This window comes from Sebastes umbrosus, chromosome 18 (genome assembly GCF_015220745.1).
Source record: "Sebastes umbrosus isolate fSebUmb1 chromosome 18, fSebUmb1.pri, whole genome shotgun sequence".
Taxonomy (NCBI): Eukaryota; Metazoa; Chordata; class Actinopteri; order Perciformes; family Sebastidae; genus Sebastes; species Sebastes umbrosus.
Window position 1 is genome coordinate 5,625,909 of NC_051286.1, and position 16,712 is coordinate 5,642,620.

Here is a 16,712-nt window from a genome sequence, read left to right on the forward strand (position 1 = left end):
TGACTTTATGTCCATAAAAATACCTCAAAGCAATTGCTTGGAGGCTGTAGTAAATGCCCAGTGTTGATACATTGGTCAATATTTCACTCTAAATTAGTCTTGCTTACTTAATTAGCCTGGTTTTGCCGCTGGTATACAGATGCCTATGATTACTTCTTGGGGTGCAATTTACAATTATTTTCATTATCGATTAAACTAATTTTCTATGGTTGTTTGGTCTGTAAAATGTCTGAAAATGGTAAAAAAACAGAGTGTTTCCCAAAGCCCAAGATGACGTCCTCAAATGTCTTGTTTTGTCCACACCTCAGAGATGTTCAGTCTAATGTCATAGAGGAGTAAAGGAACCAGAAAATATTCACATTTAAGAAGCTGGAATCAGAGCATGTTGACATTTGTTTTCTTAAAAAATTACTCAAACCGATTAATCGATTATAGTTGGAGATTAATTTAATAGTTGACAATTGCTTAATCGTTGCAGCTCTAATTTACTCTATTTAAAGAATTACTAACTCAGCTCCACAAAATAATAGGAACAGGCCAGGTGTTTGTTCATTTGTTTCTCTGGGATGCATTCATGTGCATCAAATCATTAAATCTTTCCTAGTTCAGTGTCTGTGATCTGACTAGAGCTTAAATGATCAGTCAATTAGTTGATCAAAAGAAAATGAATCAGCAAAAATTCTGATAATCAATAAATTGCTGACGTCATTTTTCAAGAAAAAATTCCAAATATTCTCCAGTTTCAGTTCCTCAGAAGTGAAAATTGGCAGCTTTTCTCTGATTTTAATCACTATAAATTGAATATCTTTTGTTCGTCAGACGAAGCGAAACATTTGAATCAGTGCTGGGTGATATAGCTAAAATCTTCTATCCCGATATAGGTAATTTCATATCACGATAACAATATATATCACGATATAGCATGTTTTCTGATAATAAAAATAACTACATGGTAAAGCCTATTTTTGTATATTCCTGTGTGATTAAATACTTAACAAATGAAAAGTGCTGAAAATGTTCTGATTTTAACAGTTTTAAGTGAAATTTAGCAAAAAAAAATATATACAGGATAGACATTTTTATATGGTTTTGACTTTATATATCGTCATATTGCCCAGCCCTAATTTGAATCTAACTATGATAATAATGAATATTTTTTAATTTTAATTATTTCTTACGGCCAAATTATTCAATTAACCAAGAAAATAATCATCAGTTTAATTGATAATAATCAGAAATAAACATTAGTTGCGTCTCCAGATCTGACTAATTTCACAAAACAATGTGGTCGCTGTTACCACTTTTGCTTTTCACGTTGTCGCTGGTGAAACAAGAGGTTGATGCTTAAGGTCCCTTTTGTGTTTGTCATAAATCAGAAGTGACATTATGCAGTCACTGTGAACGTGTCCCTGGGTTGTTTTTGCGGTTTTATTCAATGTTTCTTTTATGACCTTTAACTTGCATTATCTTTATGTTCTTACTGTTTCTGATTTATTATTCATTGAGGTAAGATTAAGGGTCAACTAGAATTTATGGCAAGTGATTTTTCTGTGTGACTGGCTAATAAAAATAAACCTTCGCTGTGTGGAAGACAGACTACATCAGAGGGAAGGTGAATGGCGTACTTCATGTCATTTCGGTGCTATCTGGCGAACAGCAAGCCGGATATCATTCATCATTGTGTCCCTTTTGTGAAATGAGCCCAAACGTGAAACACTGGAGGGGAAAATGGTCTGACTTCCATCACCCTGACATCCACACTCTCTCTCTCTCTCTCTCTCTCTCTCTCTCTCTCTCTCTCTCTCTCTCTCTCTCTCGGGGAGAGACATTGCGTAGCATGTTAGCGGTTGATTTGTCTCCCCCGGGCTCTTCCGTTGTCCCGTCTCTGGCCCTGGAGTGTACAGTGAAAGCTCGATCTCTTAATGGGGCTTTGCTGTTTGCCTCCGCCCACACAGCCCCACTGTACCACGCACAACTTTGTGTTTCCTTCCTGAAAAGGTTTACCATGAAAGCCGGGGTCGCTGCCCCCTCTCTGCATTATCGCTCCGAGGAACTTCCTAACTGTAGGAGGATGTGTGAGTGGAAGTCTTCTTTCTGCTCATCTCCTGCATCCAGGGTTCACTGTGCTCGACGAAGGTGGTGGGTGGGTGTGCTAGAGATGGCAAGAGAACTGAAATGGAACTCCCAGATCTTGCCGCCTACATGCCGTTCCCTCATAAAGGCACCAGTTCTTTTTAGTCTGGCTATCTGCCTTCTCCATGTCAGCATGATTGTCAAGCTTTGTGTGATCTGCTGTGACTCATTCATCATTCTGGAGAGCACTGATGTTGCTCTGCTTTCTTTGCAGATAGAGCCGACGCCGAACGGTTTTTCTGTGGCTGTAGATAAATGTATGCAGCGCTCCTCAGAGAGGCTGATGACTTCACTTACTTCCCCGAGACGCATCTTTTGAGAAGTAGTGATGTTTTTGCATCAAAGTGTTTTGTGGAAAGGTGAACTCATCCTGCGGTATAAATATAGCAGACACAGGATATTTCTCTCTTTATCAAAAGCAGCGCTCTGCAGCTGCAGAGCCGCGGTTCGCAAAACCTATTATATCTGCTAAAACGAGCCGAAGTGAGTCGGAGAAGTAAGAATAATATTCATAAACACATTTAAGTGCATTTTCATCCCCATTTGTATGTGCATCCTTAGTTTATGCATAAAAAAATATAAGCGGAAATGTCAGAAGCCAATCATGACATACATGAAGCATGTTATTTGTCACTCAAGCCTCCGCTACATTGAAGAGACGAAAACATTCCTCAAATAAATACATTATTGGCTTTCCATTGTTTGAGCTTTGACTCTTTTAATTGAGTCTTCTTGTCACGCCCTCTTTTTCTGCAATGGTTTAATGGCACCCAACTGGAGAATTAGCTCTATTTTGATGCACTCAACTAATAGTCGCATAACAGAAGTGTATGGAAATGTGCAGTAATATGCATTTTCCTTTGAAGCTTTGTCTGGAAATGTGTGCCGCATTTGGATGGAAACCGGATTATTATCATTTGTACTGACACAAATGTCCAAAAACCAGCTTTGGAACATAATGTTACTCAACAGTATTTCGTGTGGTTCATCCCATACAGTATGTATACGTAAGGATGGTAAATAAAAATGTTGAATGATGTTGAATAAAGACCATTTCTCATAAACCCTAGAGACCATCGGTAGTTAAATGTCACAGCAGATGCTGGACAAAATTCACGTGTGAAAGGCATCTTTCACAGCAGAGCCTGCGGTGCTGCTGGGTATGAAATGGTTTACCAGCTCTGCATGAAGTACAAATGTATTAATTATGTTATATTACACGCTTTCCTGTATTTCTGATTGAGGTTATAATTTAGTTTGTCTCCGAGCAGCGCCAGGACAGATGATGACGACGATCTGTCCTCTCCTGCGTAGTGAATGCGTCTTGGCTCCTGATGATAGCTGACGCTGTGCTATCTCCTAGTCAACAGCCACTTACACAGTCCATGTCCTCCGATTGAAATGTCAGAGCTGGACAGAGAGAACCAGACGTTGTTAATTAAAATTTAATCATTTCATTTTATTGTCTCCTATCACTCAGACAGGAGGCGACTTACAATACGTTATAAAAGGCCACTCAGAGCACCATGTTGTTGTTCCACCTTTCAGTACCTCCCTCCCTCCTCTTGATGGCTCGGATATGATACCTGATATCCGCTGCAGTGCACTAATGCATACGCTTTCTATTTTATCGATCAAGGTCATTTCCTGCCTTGCCTAAATATATTTACCATCTACGTGCACGTACAGAATAGGAAAGATCACTTGACAAGATTTCACAGAGAGGAATTGCGATTTTTTTGCAGTACTTGCACTGATGGTCAGCAGTGATTCTGCAGTCTCTGATAACGTCTACCCTTTAAAAAGCTGACCGATTCTGCTCTGTGTAGTTATGTGCAATCATATATTAGATTTGGTATTACATTACAGCCGAACATTTTCCAAGGCATATGATACATTTTTAGATTGATTCCCTACCTTCCAAGCAGCAGCAGCAGGTTTCCCTTCACGCCAGTGCAGTATGGAAATAACCATCCATCACAAAGAGCACAACATCAAACTATTTTCACAGTTTTATTTTTGTGAAAGTGACATGGTTGAATTTACGGTTCAGTTTCATCTGGTGTTCACTTTTTAAAACATTGATTTGAAGGTCTTGCATTTCAGATCCCTGCGTTTTCAAATATCACTGCAGACGGCGGCACTCGGCTAACCTCGTCTGAGCACACAAAAGCCTCAGAGTCTTCATATTCATGCTTGACTGCACAGACATTCTTGACATTGTACAAATTCTGCTTCTCTGCTTTTACACCGTGTTTGGAATTAAACCCAAACAGTGATGTCAGCTTATCTATTTCTATTATTCAGCTGTATTTTTTATATATTTCATTGAAGGTCTCTTAGAGATGTGAGGTGAAGATACAGCGTGAGGTGGAAGTGCAACAACATTTTCACTCCGGGTTGTAACTCAAGTCAAATCTGAACACAGACATATTTTTTAGATTCAGTGTGACTTACACTTTACGAGGATATCCCTATCTCCAATGTCATTAGCGAATAAACATCAATAAATCTTCTTAGAAATCACAGAAAAAAGACGCTCCTTATCACTTGCCAGAGAATCGTCAAGTTTTTAAGTTTTCTTCATTATCAAACTAATCCAGTGATGGTCGTATATACATCCATGGGTACACTGCAAACAGGAACTGCTAATAGCTAATTCAGCATGCTTATAATTAGGGGTGTAAGTCACAAGTTTCATCACAATACAATATTACATTGATTCTTTGGACAATTATATGATATTTGCTGATATCACAAAGTCTGCCACGATACAATTTCGATTTGATTCAGGGGCCTGCGATCGATATGCGACAATATCGTATGCCCATTTAACACAATCTGTAACATATCAACTCACAAAAAGAAACTAAAATATGATTTCACAATTTTATTGCTGGGCTCTGTAGGTAGGAGATGCGCTTGGATGGAAATGCTGAAACAGACGTGCAATGGGATTTTCAAAATAAAAACGTATCCTAAAGGTATAATATGTAACCGTTGTCGGTTGCTGTTTGTAAACACACGACATTCAAAGTGGGCCTCTCCTCCGCAGCTCAACGAATGAGCGAGGGAGAGAGAGAGAGCGGCGATGGTCGAGCGAGCTATGGAGTGAATGAAGAGAGGGAGCGGCGTTGTTGAGAACAAAGCAGTGACTCAGAGAAATAAAACGTTATTGCTGAAGCCATGAAGCATCCCGAACATAACAAAATAAGAAGAAAAGAGAAAATATCGGCATAGGGCGGGGTCTCTGTAGATACAAACACCACCACACACTTCTACTGAGTCAGAACTTATGAATGAGAAGGATTATTTTATTTTTTATTCATTGAATAATAGTAGTAATAATAATAATAATAATAATAAAGTAAAAAATATTAATATTAGTACCCATGTTTGCAGCATGCTCATATAAATCAATAAACACTGCAGTGGCATCAAAAGGTCTCCATTCTCTTCTACTCTCTTCTACTTATCTTTCCTTTTTTTACATCTGTGGTGGAGATTTGAATTCTAAAGATGAAAATCTCAAAGTATTTCGCCTCGAGTGAAGCCGCCGGAATGTAAATTAGCACCCTTCAGTTTGGGAGGAAGAGAGGGAGTTATATGAAAGAAGAGTCAAAAAGGAAAGCAGTCTTAAATTGGGGAAATCTCTTCATCTGTGTCCATATGCAGATTGGTATATTCAGCCTTATTTTAGTGCCTCTAATGTTCCTTGCTGCCGTTGCCATGGCTGTTGATATGCTTCATGATGTAGAAAATGTGCTTTTGTTGTACAGTAGCTCTGCCACGTCTCCTGGGCATCCCTCCTCTAATATGGTTCCTTTTTTCTACAGCAGCTGTGCTGCTTGGTGTTAATGGAAGAGATGAAATCCGCTCTTTCCAGTCATCAGGATCTTAATGATTGGTTGCTATTCTGGTCCTCAACCTGGGCTGTCAAGTTACACATATTGATCTCTCAGTCATGCGTTATCAATCAAAGAGATTAGTGCTCAGTTTCAAGGCTAGATGGATGAAAACACGGACTTGTGCTTATAACTCTGCAGGATTTCTCCAGTATAAGCCTCCCAGTTGTGTTGAAACTTGGCTGAGTTTTCGAGGGCATTGTTGGCAGACTCGATAGCCACACTTGACTTTATAAATCGATGTTATTTCATGTGTTCCCAGCTAAAGCTTTCAGCTACCAATCTTGCCATTTATTTTGTTTTGCTTGACTGAAACTGTGTCCTCCTCTTTTCTCTATTTTTCAGCTACTGGAAGGCAGCTTCACGTCCCAGGTCAGCCACGAAGTCGACGGGCTTATCTTCCAGCCGTGCGGGGTAAGCCTCCATCTATGTATGACAATCTTGTCACTTCTCAAAGCCGTCGCCCCGTCGCCACAGGTTGATTGTCAGTCGAAGCTTTTTCTTCCACCGAGCTCCTAACAAAGAATCGGACAGCTTGTCACTACCACCCGTCGTTTGTCACTCTCTATATCCGTCTTGCCCTCTGTGATTGTAAAGGAAACCACACTCCTACATAAATTCACATAAACACAGGGCTCTCTGTGAGAGGCTGAACAGTAAAACAGACGCATGGCAGTTTGTGTTACGACGGGAACGGCCTTGGTAAGAAGAATACCAATTTACTTGGTTGCTAGAACAGCAGAAAATCACTTTTATCTTTGACCGTAAAACTATTCCTCATTTCTTCTCCTGTGATGGACACAAGTAGGCCGACATTCCACTGTGTATTATATAAAATATATCCTATCGCTCATAACATTTTTGCAGGAATATGACAGGTTGTAATCTAGATGTGAGCACAAGTAGTTTTGATAATATTATTATTTTCAGATGTGGAATAAAGCTGCAGGTAGCTATAGTGCCTGCTTCTTGAGAAAAGTATCACAGTTTTTGCACATTATTCTCAGTTTTGACATGTTCTTCTTCCAGTATCAACTGTTTATGTTATTTCAATCTGTATCAAAATTCTGTCCTTAAAGGGCCGGTGTGTAACAATTAGGGGGATCTGATGGCAGAAATGGAATATAATATTAATACGTATGTTTTCTTTAGAGTATAATCACCTGATAATAAGCATTGTTGTGTTTTCGGTACCTTAGAATGAGCTGTTTATATCTATATACGGAGCGGGTCCTCTTCACGGAGCTGGCCGCCATGTTTCCACAGTAGCCCAGAACGGAAAAACCAAACACTCGCTCTAGATTGGACCACCTGTCACCGTAGTCACACTTGACACACGGGAGAAGCTTCCGTTGGTTGCCATCTGCAACCTCGCCGCCAGATACCGCCAAATTCTACACACTGCACTTTTAACTCTATTTTGTGAAGCATCTGCCTGATTTTATTGTTTACTTGCTTTGCGTCTTTAAAATCTCAGGTGCAGTAATCTCATGCTGACATACAGTATGTTTTTAAAGGTAGAGTGTGTAGGATTTGGCGACATCTAGTGGTGTGTTTGCAGATTGCAACCAACTGAGTACCCCTCCGCTCACTCCTCCCTTTCCAAGACTGTGGTAACGTGAGCCGCTGATTTCAAAGCCATGGTAACGCCGTTCACCTATCTCAGAGGATATCCTTACCATAAGAATAATACTTTACGGCGGCTGGCAGTACCACGGTTTTACACTCTGCAGCTCATCTTACCGCAGTTTCACAAGCGTGTCGGAGAACTACGGTGGCCTTCTAGAGCCAGTGTTTAGTTTGTCCGTTATGGGCTACTGTGAAGAGGACCCGCTCCCTATGTAGATATGAAGGGCTCATTCTAAGGTAACGAAAACACGATAATTGTTAGTTTCAGGTGATTATACACTAATGAAAACTTAGCTATGAATATTATATTCCATTTCTGCTAATTGATCCCCCAAAAATGTTACACACTGTTCCTAATTTAACAAATGGGGCCATTAGGAGATCATGTTTTTAATTAAAACTAATAATGATAGTTTATTTTTATAGCACTTATCAGAAGCAAAAAGTGCTTTACAAGGAAAAGAGCAGAAACGCATAAAAAGTCAAACACAACAAGAATACCAAATACCAAAAAAAGGACATTTATCAGCATCCAATTTCACTATTAAAGCTGAACATTACTGCACTGTAAATAAAGGTAATTGTGAACATTTTTCCTCCGAGCTCGTGGTGTTAAGTTCTCTGCCATGGGAGAACATTTCAAATATACACTGACATTATTTTTTACACCAGAGTGTCTGATTTTATAGCAACAAAAGCAGTAAAATGATTTTCCAGCTGATTTGCATGACAAAGAACTGGAGAGCACTCACTCACACGGATAATGGGTGTTAACATTTTGTGTCTGGACACCTGCTTCTCATTTGTTTTGACCCTGGACATGTTGAACATCGCTTCAGTCAAAGGTATATATAATCAACAGGGTCTAACAACAGCTGTGGTGCACTTAAAGCCTATTATGTCTCTGGCCACAGTCCAATCAGAGATGTTACATCAGATATTTGGACCTTTATTTTGGTTCGGAGTGGGATTATAAGCACAACATGCATTTGAATCCACAGATAGCAATGTAGAGATTTTCTCCCTTATGCAACTTTGGTGAATTACTGCTTATATTTTCATCCTTGCCTAGTTTCTCCCCGAGTGTCAGCGATGATTACCAAAACTGCTAAAAACCCTTTTAATTTAGCTAATTTCCATGGGAGGTAATAAGCAGGTGAAATTCTAATTATGAAGATTTCCCTTTTAGGGAGTTCCATATGGAGGCTGTGTTTCTCTCAGCGTAGCTGTATACAATTCATTGAATTCATTATATAGATTTACATCAGAATTAGAGCAGTAAAAACCTATTTCACCATGCCTCGGATCTATGTAGAGAGATCAAAATTTATGAGGCTCATGAAGCGATTATTCAGGACAACAACTAAACAGGGACATAACATGTCTCTGGTGGTATAATATAATTGTGTTATAATGAAAATGCTTGTCAATGATATAAACGTTACTGGCCTTGGGGAAATTAAATTGTCGTCTAAAAATGACTACCTTCCTGTATGTTATATATATATTATTAGTAGTGTACTTATAGTATCCCAAATGTTTCCAACAATGTTCAAACCCAGAGAAATCCTCAATTTTATTAATGGTAGTTTAATTTTGTCGCCTGTCAATGACGACACATCCACGTTGCCCCTTCTAGTTCCTATTATTTCCGGGGAAACACCGAATGATACGTCAGAGAGCGAGGAAGGAAACCGGCGGTCTAGCTCTGTAGCTAGCCGCCCCTATTGTTAATAGTTTTTTTTTAGACACCCGTGATAGAGCATGACTATTCGTCGCTGTTTTCTGCAGCTACCAAGCTAATATGGACGGTAATGTTATGATGTTACAACAACGTTCAACACGCTCATTAAGTTATTTTTTAGTATGATTGTTTTGACGGTTCACAGCGCTGGGCTAACCCACATTGAAATTCGCCACATAACGGTAGCGAACGTTACAGTAACATTAGCTGTAGGGCAGTCGAATAATCTAATGGTGAGTTAGCAAATTAATGTTTGGTTACATGCGGGTATTTCGTGAGAATGAAATGACATAACTTGAAATGACATATCTTTTATACATTACCTCGTCCAAGAACATGATTTGTGCCTGAGTCACGTCAGATAGATTTTCATCGGCGCCAACTCCCATGATCCCACGCTACTTCACGACTTCATCAAACTACTCCTTTTGTTATTGTTTTGATTGAGAGCAGCAGCAGAAATTACATATTGTGTGGTTAATATTAGTATTTGAGAATGCTGGTGTCACATCAGCACGTAAGATAATTCTTAGTTGTTTAAAAGCAAAAGAAAACTAATATCATTAACTGTGTTTCCCCCTCTTCTTCTTCTTGTTGCTGCTGAGCATTTTCAGTGTTTGCTCTCTATCTCTGTGATTTGTGAAGTAATTAGTGTATAGCTGTGGCCGTCAGGTAGCAACAGTTCTCAGGAGAGCTGGAAATTAAATTTGGAGGAGGGAAGTTTACACAGCTGCATTTTCTCTCCGCCACAACACGAGCAGAGATGATGTGCATCTCCGAGCAGCAGACGACTCTCCGAGGCTGGTTGATTTATACGTCGCTGTCTTGATCAATACGGCAACATAGATGTCTTATTTTTGCAGGTGCTTGCATTTTCCGCCACTCCGTTTTGTTTCTTGTATAATCTTTCCACTTTCTGTTTTTCATACATTTGGTTGTCAAAATTGGATTTTGCTCGTTGATTGATGTGATTGGTGTGTAGAGACAAGAGGGGATGCTAATTAGATTTAGTCCTTTTGTTTCCACAGTTGATTTCTACTTTATAAAACTGTAGGAGAAATATTGTACAGTAGGGGTGTAAGAAAATATAAATACACACGAGTATCACGATATTATGTTTTGCAATTTCTCCAAATGCTGTATCGATTTTTAATTAACCTGTTAAAAATCCGGCGGACCCGGAGGTTATTGCAGGCTTTTTAAAGTTAGATTGAAAGTACTGGTATGTGAAACTAGAAAACCTGAGGAATCCATTGGTACCAACCATGTCATACTTCCATGTCGCTAAGAAGGCTAAATAATGCTACAAATTAAGATGTGTGAATGAAAATGGGTTCAATATGGGTACCCACGAGTCTCCCCTTTACAGACCACTTCATGAAAATCACATGCAGTCTGGGGCAAAAACATTATGCACGCAGTATAAATGTGTTATTTTCACCTATTCTAAAAGTGGTGTATCTGAATATTTCTGCATACTGGGGTCCCTTAACAGTCTTGGAATTACATAAATTGGGTATCACTGTAAAGCTGAGCCTCTTGTGGATCTAATGAATCCAACTGCATTCATGTGTGATGATGTTAGTAGTGTGACTTTTTTACTCAAGTGGTGGTGTGTCTTTATGCTATGACAGTTTTCCTAAAATTGGATTTTAAAATATCTCAATATATTAAATCGTAATCCTTGTATCATGATACGTATCGTATCGCCAGATTCTTAACAATACAAAGCCTTAATGTACAGTATGTTTGCTGGAAGATAAATGAATTATGTAAAAATAGGGTACGATCATTGGCTTCTTTTTTTTAGCTGCACATTATACAAGAGATGCTTTTGAGAATATTTTTAGGAGATTGTATTGAATTTCCAAATTATACACAACCCTGACCGGAACATGTTTTTTGGATTTAGAGCACTGGGGTTGATGCAGCCAAGCATTAATTTATTACCTTCTGTAGCTTCAGTGAATTTGATGGATCACAAGCAACGGGGTCGGAGAAAGGTATTGAAAGCACCGTGTGGCCCTCTGGGCGTGAGGATGAATGTGGCATTTATCGAACCGGCTGAGGGAATTGCTCGTCCTCGTCCCAGTCATGCATTAGAAATACACTTTTAACCACGGTTTGTGATTTGTTTTGGCAGTGGCTTTTTGAAATGATTGCTGTTCAACAAGCAGGAATAGAATCAGCTGGTACAATGTGCAAATGTTCTGTCAGTAATAAAACTGATTACATCGACAGGTCGTCTTTCAGACAAGTCCATTCTGTTGGCAGGTGTTTTTTTTTTCCACCGCTCTTTATATAATTCTCGCCTTTTGAATTGGATGCAAGTCCTTTCACAGCACTGCAAGGCCGTGTATGACACACAGCTCATTTTAGAAATTACCACCATAGACAGAGATCTTCCATGTGTCCCATTAAAGCTGCTCAGTCTGATTCGTCAATCTGTGATCAAATCACCGTTCATTAAGATGCTTTGCGGCAGTTTCGTGCATCTGACAGAAGGAAATCTCTCCCAAACTCTTGAAGGTCAGCAGCTGGTTCCCGTCTGCACAGTCGCTCAAACAAATGGGCCGGGTCGGAGAAGCTGGCAAATCCAATGTGACTAAATGATGATGCAAATAGTCGGCCATCTGATGTGACTTTACAAAAGAAGCTATTATGCAACACTGTCTGGCTTCACTTTTTTTATTACAGCATCTACATTAAACAATTAAACTCCTTGTTTACGAGGGTTTTGTGTTCTATGAATCTGAAAAGTGTTAAGCATTTTAGACGAGACAATCAAACCGGATTTCTGTAATAAAACAAGAGTAATTACTTGAACTATATTAGATTCATTCACATTCGTCTAACCACACTCGGCTAATGAGAACAACAGTGTGGCAGCGGCCTGGGTGTCATAACGACAGCTTGTGGAAGCACTTAAATACAGCAGCAGAGACTCCTTTAAATGGTATTAACCCTCAACAACCACAGGCCTGGTAACGTGGACAGGCCGTCAGACAGTTTGGGGCCGTCTGTGAGCATATATAGAGTTATTTCATCTCACGCAGGCGCAGAACGTACGTGGTAACTGGCCGTCGACTGTCGCCTTTGCGGCGTGTTCAAATGCACCTTGTTGGCCAAGACACTAGTGATGTGAGGCGACGCAACTCGGGCTTCATCGCCGCTAGTTCTTGGATGTCGGCTTGGTGTATCTGGGCCTTTAGGTGACAGACTGCACTTGTTGTTTGTAGGTCTACTTTAAAATAGTCTGTGTTGATGTCATAGCCCTCAGCATTATGAAACTCTTTGGAGATAATTGGAAGAGACCAGAGTCATCCTTGGCGAGTCCTCTTCCAACTGTATGTGTTTGCATTTTGAAAATAAATATGGAAAAAGCCTGTCCATGTTGCAGCGTTGCAGATTTCGTCCAAATGCATTCGGCAAGTGCATCCACACAGTCAGTAACAGGAACCCTAGCCTAATGTTGAAGGAGATAGTGGGATGTGATGACCTACACCAAATACAACTTGTGCAGCACGATAGTAAACAGCATTGAAATTCCAGACAAGTATTTTCCAAGAGGTTATTAAATATTTACAGGGAAGAATTAAGGACATTGGCTAGAGGCAGATAAGGGAATGGGGGGCATTGCTGCTATTTGGCATTTTTATCAGTTGAACTTTATCTTCTTTTTTTGCAGAAAAGATAGGAAAAGGTAAAGAATACAATTTTATGATTTTGCAACGCTATCTGTTTTGTCTGCAGCACACACAGAAAGTGAATGAGCCGTGCATAGTCAACGTGTCTGCAAACCATCCACGTTTGATGCCGTTCTGGTCACCTTGCATAAAAAGAATAGTTTGTGTGGTTTACTGAATTAATGCACTTTTTAAAATGCATTTACTTTTTTGACCTTTAGCTCATGTCATTGGATTATTGATCGACACCGTGAATCCCCTTGATGTGCCAACCTATGTAAATAAGCCATTATTTGTGAAGGATGCTGCTGTGTAGAGGGAGCGAACATGTTGGGTTGTGGTGGGGGAGCTCTTAATGCCACCCCCTAGAGCGACGACTTGATGTTGTTCATGTGGAAGCACATTCTCCTTTGGGACAGTTCCTTTTGTGTTTCCCTCTTCAGTAAGAAATCATGTTTAATTGCTTTAATTTACCCAAATTCATTAAGTATTAAAGAACAGAGACTCTGGGGGGTCGGTCTGTTGAGTGTGGGTGGAGGTTGTACCAGCGTCTGCTTCAAAAGTACGGTAGTTAAGCCGAGTGTGAAGGCTGTGTTAGGCATTAACTTTAACTCTTAGAGACCTACATAGATCCATTTTTGTCTTTTTTAGGGACAGACAGGGGACCCCAGTATGCAGAAATATTCAAATACACCATTTTTAGAATTAGTGAAAATAACACATTTATACGGCATGCAAAAAAACTGCATGTTTTTTGCCCCAAAATTCATTGGTCATGTCTGTAAAGGAGAGACTCGTGGGTACCCATAAAACCCATTTTCATCCACATAGGGACCCCTATGAAAATGGCCATGCCAGTTTTTTCCTCTCCGAAATTTAGCATAACTTTGGAGCGATATTTAGCCTCCTTCTCCACAAGCTGACATAACATGGTTGGTACCAATGTATTCCTTAGGTTTTTGTAGTTTCATATGATATCAGTATCTTCACTGAGCCCGCTACCGCCTCTGAGAGACAGTAATGTCGACCGGGATCAAAACATTGCATGGACTAAGTAGTTTTAAGCCTCGCTAGCAGTGTGGTTCTTACGATGGCAATGTGGGACAGTTGGCCCACCTTTTTGGTCCAGACTGAAAGAAACTCAACAATCATCAACATACATTCACGTCCCCCTCAGGATGATTTGTAATCGCGTTGGTGATCCCTTCACTTTATACAGCGCCATCATCAGGTCTAAATTGACCACATACTCACAAAACTAATGATAACATGATAAAACATTGAACTAAGGTGGTGAACATAATAAACATTATAGCTGCTAAACTTTAGCATGATAGCATTGTTATTGTTAGCATGCTGACGTTAGCATTTAGCCTCATGGAGCTGTTAGCATGGCTGTAGACTCTTAGGGGCCGTTCACATGCAGTGTTTTTTGCACCCTCAGATCCATTGTTGTCAATGTAAAAATGCAGAAATACACACTTAAAATACAATGTCAGATGATACGGTTATCTGGCTATGGTCGCGTAGCAACATCGGATGCAACCTGCCTTTGTGCCCTTGAAAGTTGGCAGTTGGCCCTTTTATTAACGATAAACTTTTTCACATTCATTTCAACAGGTCAGTTTTGGTTTGTGAGGGAGGGGGAAAAACAAACACCCTGCGAAGCCCTGTGAATTTCCCTCTAAATCATAACAGAATATACAGAGTTTTACTTCAGCACAATAATCGTTGGGCAATTTCAGCCTCAAGCTAAATATTTTATAAGATTAAAGTTTACAAGCACATTAGTCGTTTACTAAAGGCCCATTCACATCAGTTTGCAGCAGCAGAACGAAGAGCTTAAATTCCTTTATCACCAACACCACTACCAACCATTAATGTTTACATGGAGGGGCCAATAACACTGCCTCACACTGCCATTGTTTTCAAGAGTCATTGATTTTTTTTATTTCTGCACCAACCAGGACTACGTTAATCTCCTCTTGTGTGAATGGGATTAGGGATGTCTTTGGGTTTAATCTCAGCAGGGTCTCGTTGCTGTGAACGTCCATTAGCATATAGCATATTAGCACAAAGGGTGGCCACTGCGGCAGCCCGCAGTCATTGGGTGTGTTATCTCACCCAACACATGGCGTCCTTGGAATATGTCGTCTTTGTTTAGGGAACATCGGAAAGATCTTGGATGTATAACAGAAGCATTGCCACAGATGGCAGAATTGTTTATGGGGGGAGCACTCCAGATGGTGATCTCTGTACAAAGACTACAAAGAAGAATCAAAAATCATTTCAGCTTCACTCAAAAAATCCAAGTACAGAAGATGTGATTCACATCAATGTTGGACCCAGTGAAGCTTTTGAATCAAATTGTTAAAGATCATCTGAGACAAATATCATTTGCTATTGTAGATATTATATTGATAGATACTGTTGATAAATTGAGTACTTTATTTATCCCAGTGGGAAATTTTACCATTACAGCAGCTTTTCAAAAAAAGACTGTGCAAAAAAAAATAGGGCTGTCAATTGAATCAAATATTTAATCACAATTGTCCATAGTTAATCGGGATTAATCGCAAATTAATCACAAATTTTGTATCTTTTATTTTTTATTTATTTTTTATTTTTATGCAAATATGTATATTTATTATTGGAAATCAATTAACAACACAAAACAATGACAAATATTGTCCAGAAACCCTCACAGGTACTGCATTTAGCATAAAACAATATGCTCAAATCATAACATGGTAAACTGCAGCCCAACAGACAACAACAGCTGTCAGTGTGTCAGTGTGTTGACTTGACTATGATTTGCCCCAAACTGCATGTGATTATCATAAAGTGGGCATGTCTGTAAAGGGGAAACTCGTGTAGAACCCATTTTCATTCACATATTTTGAGGTCAGAGGTCAAGGGACCCCTTTGAAAATGAACATGCCAGTTTTTCCTCACCAAAATTTAGCGTAGGTTTGCAGCATTATTTAACCTCCTTCACTACAAGATAGTACGACATGGTTGGTACTAATGGATTCATTAGGTTTTCTAGTTTCATGTGATACCAGTTAATACAATAATAAATATATACATACATTTGCATAAAGCAAGCATTATTGCCCACTCCCATGTTGATAAGAGTATTAAATACTTGACAAATCTCCCTTAAAAGTACATTTTGAACCGATAAAAAAAACGTGTGATTAATTTGCTATTAATCACGATTACCTATGGACAGTCATGCGATTAATCGTGATTAAATATTTTAAACGATTGACAGCCCTAGAAGCAATTCAGTGACGAATGGATGTACGTTTATGAGGCCCTATAAGACTTAAAAATAACTTGTGACATGGCTGGGAAGGGGAGGAGAGCCTCGGGTGGTAAATTAAAGACATAAAACTTACGTAATGTGTTTGTGTGTGTGTTGCATTTGTGGGGGATGGGAGGTCGGGATGAGAGGTATATGTGTTACGTGTGAGATGAATTTATTATGATATGAATGTGGCATGTGTATATGAATGTATTCATTTTTCATATTAGCCTGACACCGTTCCAGGATATACAGTATAATATCTTATATAAAGCTACTGTAAGCAAAACCTCATGGTGGCAATG

General features: G+C 39.4%; 1 protein-coding gene across 3 annotated transcripts in view; it reads left to right on the forward strand.

Annotated features, from left to right (window-relative positions):
- Positions 1-16,712, forward strand: part of rngtt (RNA guanylyltransferase and 5'-phosphatase) — a 111,026-nt gene that overhangs the window by 67,726 nt on the left and 26,588 nt on the right. For all 3 annotated transcript variants that reach the window (XM_037750819.1, XM_037750820.1, XM_037750821.1), the window contains one exon: positions 6,384-6,452. In XM_037750819.1, coding sequence (XP_037606747.1) covers positions 6,384-6,452 — 69 coding nt within the window. The remainder of the gene's footprint in view (positions 1-6,383; positions 6,453-16,712) is intronic.